We start from the raw sequence: 6,136 nt of genomic DNA on the forward strand, positions 1-6,136 counted from the left end.
GAGTGGATCTGGTTGTCAGCTCTTTAAGAGCAGCACAGCAGGTAATTCATAGAGTATACAGTGTGCCATGCCCCAATGCGTTATGGGAAAGTAAAAGAATTCATTGAAGGGGTATTTAGTTAACACTCTCTCCTTTCTAACGAGTGTCTGCTTATAGGGTTCTCCTTTTTAACAGGCTTCCCATCCTCATTAAGCCCCACACCTCTTTACAAAACAGTCAGACACTTTGTTATTTCTCTAAGGGCAACACTCCCAGTGGGAGACTCCCATACAAAAAGGACAGGGGTACTCGTCGTACTTTTCAGGGTTTAAAAATGTGGGTTTGGTACCTCTCAGGGTGTTCAGCCCCAAAAGGTCTACAGCGGGAGGTTTTGCGGTACCTTTTAGGGTCTTGAGCCGATTTCTTACCTTCTTATAATAATAATAATAATAATAATACACATGGGTGAGATATTTATTATTTCTGGATGTAACATTAACACATGGTTCTGTCCTACTCAGAGCTCATTGCTATTGCTCCTACACATACTCATTATTAATATTAATTGTAGTAGAACTGGTAATCAAGATTCTAGAATATTTCGATTGCGGACAGAAGTTATCGTACTAAAAAAGTAATTATATGCTTTAATAGTTTCAGTTCCTTTGGTAAATTCTTTTAAATTCCCCCACCCACGCCCCTGTTCGACTGTTTAAGTTCTGCTCTTAAAGTGAAAAATACCTATTAACACACCTACTAGGGTATTTCTGTCTCATTTTACATGATGAATGTAAAACAATTAAGACAACACGCTCTGTTATTTTACATTTGCAAACACTCTTCCTTGTCTACACTGTCGAGACTTTTGTGACCGACTTGTTTGTCGTACTAAAAGTGAGTAAATTATGAGCCTTACCTTACTCTCTGAAAAGTAGGTTAATTGGGGTAAAGGGCGAAAATAATTTATGAGCCTGCGTTGCAGGTGTAAACGGGAAGCGAGATGTAGGGGAGGCGAAAACCAACGTCCCGTCCTGAGCTTCCATCGGCGCAATCCCTCCCACTGCCCGGTTTTACGGGTGCTCCCCCAGGCTAGAAATGAGGAGGCCCTTTCTCATTAGATGTCATTCTCTCGGCTCAGCCAGGTTCAGATCGCTTTACTTGCGAATTTTTATTTCGCCCTATACTCCACTAGCTAGTGAGATGTTCCCTGGCTACTGACAGATCGAAACGTTATGCATATGGTATACATATTTCCTATTTTTTCTTACTCATTGCAATCGCAAGCTAAAACAAGTCCACTTAGAGCATCTAGGTATTCTGCCTTTCGTTTGTTATTAAAACCTTCCGTTGTTATGTCAAAGTAGTTGCATACAATACGAAGCATAGCAATGCTGAGCTGCTTGAGTCTCTTTTCTTTGTACAAGGCGCAAATGTCTAGGTTGTCATATACAATTGGATGCCGCAACTGAACTTCTTGAAGTATGGCTTGTCGTGTGACATCCATTTACTGCTGCTCTTCTGCCGCCATGATATCTGGCGCTGAAAGTTCACCTTGATCATAACGACATTTTGCCGCCATTCTAGAAAAAAAGACTGCATTTGCTGCGTGGTGAGATACTCGTCTCTCTTGAACAGCTTCGAGCCATCCATCTCCCTGCAAATCTCATGTCTCGGGCTACATTAATGGGATCCTGTTTTGGCCTGTTGCCTGGCCAAGATTAAATTTTTCCTCCAAATATTTCTTCTGGGTATCACTGAATCGATTAAACTTTTTGATAGTCTTCAAGGCCCACCCCTCGGGTAAATTGTTAGCGCTTACTGAGACGTCTTCTTGTTCAAGGGCTGCCGAGACTGCTTCACTCGAGCCTTCGACTAAAAGGGCGTGGTATTTCTTTTTAGCCACGTCCAACAGAGTGCATCTCTCAGGCACCATCTTGCACTGACCAAACAATAGGTGCTTTTCCAAACTGGAATGCCTCTGGTACATTTTGACACATCCTTCATTTGGGCAGGTAAGGAGTTCACTTGAGAACTTATCACTCTCTGTTGCTGGCTGCTCATCGTCCACTTGCACTTTTTTTGACCTTTCTTGTGACACACTAACAAAGTCTCCATGGGAGAATCTTCCCTCGAAGGAACAATTTTGCAAGTAATTTGGAACTGGAAGAAACAGAACCCTAATCATTGTAAAGGTCTGACTGTTGATTTAATAGAGCATTCGTCGCAAAATAGTCCATGCAAAATGATTCATTTGATCATATGACGAAAATGCTTTGCTATTTACTCATGTGACTTCCCAATTGATGCGTGTAGCACGTAGAAACCTTTTTTGTGTTCTAATACCTTTTCTGCCTTTTTGTTTTGGCTGTTACATGCCATGTATGATAATTCCTTTGTAATGGTCATTTGAGTAGTTTTCAAAAGGCCACAAACAGAAGACAGCCATTGTATAGGCAAGTCATACAACCTTAGCGAACCACAGGAAACCCCAAATATGTACCCAAATTCTGAGAAAGGGTTTGAGGTGTGGCTGTTTATTTGATATATGCTAAATACAATCGTTCCTCTTCATATATCTCCACCGTTAATGTGGGTTTTGAATAAGGTGATCATGACGTTACATAAGCAGACGTTACAAGGGTATTTTACTCGATAGCCACTTAACTTGAAAATTGCACGACCCTGGGAAAGAAGTTGTGCTAATTACAGCTTACAAACCCCTGAAAACTAATTATATTCCGCTGTATTTTACGACAAACAGCAGCCAACAGTTCCACTTTCCAGAAATTTGACAGCAATAATAAAATCAGTTGTATAGACTGCATTGCTTATGTGAAACATGAATGCAATACGTACCTTCAATTTGGCTTTGGTTAATTAGTTTGCCTTGTCCCACCTGAAACGCCCTCCAGACGGTAATACCTTGCTCGCTGTACTGGAAGTTGTTCAGGGAACTTACTCCCGCTAACTTAACGTGAGGGAGAACATTCTTTCCTTCAGTGCTTGCGTTAACTAGGACAACCCGTACGCCATTTAGACCTCCGTTAGACAACATAGCGTCTCTGAAGTCTTTGGCATTCTGCACATCGTGACCCTCGTTAATGTGACGTCTGACGTGAGCCTTTATTGAGGCAGCTCTCCTGTCGCAAGCTCCTTTTCCGCCTTGTGGGTCGCTGAAGTCGACCCGGCGGACTCTGACACCGGTTTTGGTCTTCATTGCGTTACATGTTGCCAGCAACACTGAGTTGTGATAACACCCAGCATTGTCCTGGCGGAGAAAGGCAGATGTAATCTCTGGGTGATCGAATTTAAGGGTGCGCAAAGTATGCTCTAAGATGCGTACAACTGCAGATGTATCTTGTAAACAGTTCTCGATGATATGTACGAATGTCTGGCTTTGCAGCCTTCCGTCTGCTTTTCGCGCCACAACGCTTAAATGCCACGAAAGCCCTCGTTTTACGAACCAGTCGGACTGAGATTCGCGATATTTCGCGGGTAAAAATTTCATCGCCCAGTCTTGGGTTATGAGAACCGAAGCGTCGTCAAGCAAATTCAAGCAGTCAATTCTCGCTTGATCTTGCCGAACACTGCAAAGTTGGTGTGCTTTCCAAGACGTAATAGCCTCCTCTGATTGTTTGAACGTGTATAACTGGTCTTCTAATTCCTCCTCTGGCATACGGGCCTCGTTCAACAAATACCCTTCAATGTTCCGCAAGACGCTTCGGAGACCTTCACACTGTGAGCAACTCCGGTCATGTACATGTTGGCATGGGCTTTGTAGTTGGGTATCGGTGATATCACTCAGCGCATAAGTGCTGCAATGATCAGCAACAGCAGTGCTCTCCGAAACATGAACCTGGAAAAGAAATGGTTATGTACTTTTCATAAACTTCACTTTGAATGATGCTATTTCTTCCTTCCCTGGAAAAGCTGCATAAAGAGGGTCACGTTTTTGTATACAAAGAAGGCGGTAAGTCTCAATATTTCAATATTTAGTTAATATTCAACTAAAAGTTGAAGTTGTTGATTCATCGCATTTTCTTTCTACTGGATGATTGTAATTGTGACTTGTATACAGCATATGTACCTACTGACGATGCGTAAATATCTTTTTGTATGACAGAATTGCCTTTACTAAACGACAGTGTTTTACCTTAAAATCTGATTTTAGATACTGTTTACTTTCTTTCAGTGATCTTTCCCAGCTTTTTGCAGCTTCTTTTGACAGACCCATCTGCTCCAACCGCTCTATCAGGGTGCTCAAGTCATCAAAGCCCTTTGCACCTGCTGCAGCCGTATAGTCAAGTCCTTGAAGGGACTTCCTTACTGTCGCAGAGCAGGCAGAGAGGATGCGTAACATTGTGGCAGCTCCAAAGGGCTTAAACTCGGTCTCTTTGCAATATACCTGATACTGCCGCACTAGTCTGCTCGGTATCATAGTGCGTATGACATTAGGAGTTTCCAGAACTTGACCGGAAGAGAGGCGAAGATGGCGCTGTCCAAAAGGAAGGTCCTGAGTAACATGTGGACTTGTGACGTAGTCTAAAAAATGGTCAAGTTGGGTGAGCTCAATGCGCAACCGGGGGCTTTTCAACATTGAAACCTCCGCACCACGCCCATACTGCAGCGCATGATGCCTCGCCATTTTGAAGCGGTACTCAGTCAAACCAGGTATATAATGCTGGATACGCTTAAAGGATATCAGATCTGCCATTATAGACAGTACTTGCCGCCGCGTTTCCCAACAAGATGCGTGCCAGTAAGTCTCAGCCAGGGCGTTGAGGTATTTCTGCTGTTCAGGTGACTCCTCTGCAATTCCAAATTCTTTCTCCACAGTGCCTGAATTTCTAAGTGCTTCCCAAAGATGGCCTGCGTCTCCCGGTGCTATAACTTCAAGTCCGGCCACCACCAGGTTCTTTGCTTTTGCTATGTGACCCTTTTTGGTGCGAACACTTGCCTCAGCCCATGTCTTTTTGGATGTCCCTATTGTAGGTGCGTTGCAGCAACGGAGAAATTCGTTGAGTTTTATTCGTCGATGTACTTTGCTATCATTTTCTGAAGGAGTGTTATCAGATAAGTCAGTACTGCTACTGGTTGGTGAATCCGATTTCGGTGAACTTGGCTGATAGGTGTCTGGTTCTTGAAGATGAAGTTGCAGCACTGCGTCGGCCAGGTTTTCCATGTCTATATCATTTGAAACGTTCTGTGAATGTAAAAAAAAAATACTGACGTTTTAGCAATACACTGAGAGCGTACACAGTTTGTATCGGATTTTGCAACAGTATGTTAAAAATTGCTCCAAATTGCAAGAGCGTGATTTTACTTAACCTGTCCATAGTGTATACGAAATTTCTAGTTTTGTTAAATTTTTGTCATGAACTTTTGCCTCTTCTTATGGTTTTAATACTTTTTAAACTCCACGAAATAAACAGCAAGTAAGTCTTACCTCTTTAATATTTCCTTCTTGGGGTTTTTCGCTTAATCCGGAAGCTGCTGATGCCGCTGTTTGTTGATTTCCGTCGCGGGATTCCTTACACAATCCAGGGTCGACTGTGACGAAAGCTGCTGATGCTACCGTTTCTTCAGTTGGCACTGGTGCTTCCAAAATTTCCCCATCAAGCTTCCCTCGGCATTGCCTGCATATTTCTGCACATAAAAATACCTCCGATTGAGTTTTTTTAGTTGGTAGGTAGAATCTGTACAACCTTTACAGCCGAACCTAATTCCTCCAACAAAAAACCTAGCCGTCTTTTCAGTCGATTTAAGCCCATGGGAGGATTTTGTAACTAAATGAGTGGCTTACTTCGAGAAAGCTTTTTCAAACATATTTCCGTAACTATAAGCTCAGGGAAACGTTTCTCAAAGACCCAGATTTGATTTTCCAAGAACGTTATGTCAAAAAGATTCTTTCAAGTTCCCGTTCTGCTGACTCAGCCCACAAGCAAACTTAATTTGGTTTGTCAACAGACCTGTCACTTTGTCGAAACAATTCCCCACAAGAAGAAGTTTCCCGGGTCACTTACTTAGTTTTCTGAGAAACGTGCCCCAGGGGTCTTTAGTGACGCGCCCAGTAGGGTTGGCGCTCATATGTGGCTCGTGACAATAATAATAATAATAATAATAATAATAATAATAATAATAATAATTATTATTATT

At 42.5% G+C, this 6,136-nt stretch overlaps 2 protein-coding genes across 2 annotated transcripts; both read right to left on the reverse strand.

The window, feature by feature from the left end:
• Positions 1–1,655: 1,655 nt before the first annotated feature.
• LOC138058709 (uncharacterized) lies at positions 1,656–3,488 on the reverse strand. Its single transcript, XM_068904295.1, has 2 exons — positions 2,837–3,488; positions 1,656–2,140 (listed from the first exon to the last, which is right to left on the reverse strand). The coding sequence occupies exons 1-2, from the start codon at positions 3,486–3,488 to the stop codon at positions 1,656–1,658; spliced, it is 1,137 nt and encodes a 378-aa protein (XP_068760396.1).
• A 579-nt stretch (positions 3,489–4,067) lies between these two features.
• Positions 4,068–5,387, reverse strand: LOC138058725 (uncharacterized). The gene has a single exon (XM_068904296.1). The coding sequence runs from the start codon at positions 5,160–5,162 to the stop codon at positions 4,068–4,070; it is 1,095 nt and encodes a 364-aa protein (XP_068760397.1). The 5' UTR covers positions 5,163–5,387.
• Positions 5,388–6,136: the final 749 nt, after the last annotated feature.

Source organism: Montipora capricornis, chromosome 1 (assembly GCF_036669925.1).
Source record: "Montipora capricornis isolate CH-2021 chromosome 1, ASM3666992v2, whole genome shotgun sequence".
In the NCBI taxonomy this organism is placed as follows: Eukaryota; Metazoa; Cnidaria; class Anthozoa; order Scleractinia; family Acroporidae; genus Montipora; species Montipora capricornis.

Excerpts from the sequence above, each read along its gene's own strand:
- LOC138058709 (XM_068904295.1), bottom strand. The coding sequence starts at position 3,488 with ATGAAATTTTTACCCGCGAAATATCGCGAATCTCAGTCCGACTGGTTC. Across the intron at positions 2,141-2,836 it reads TAACCAAAGCCAAATTGAAG|TTCCAAATTACTTGCAAAAT; the intron begins GTACGTATTGCA and ends TGTTTCTTCCAG.
- LOC138058725 (XM_068904296.1), bottom strand. The coding sequence starts at position 5,162 with ATGGAAAACCTGGCCGACGCAGTGCTGCAACTTCATCTTCAAGAACCA.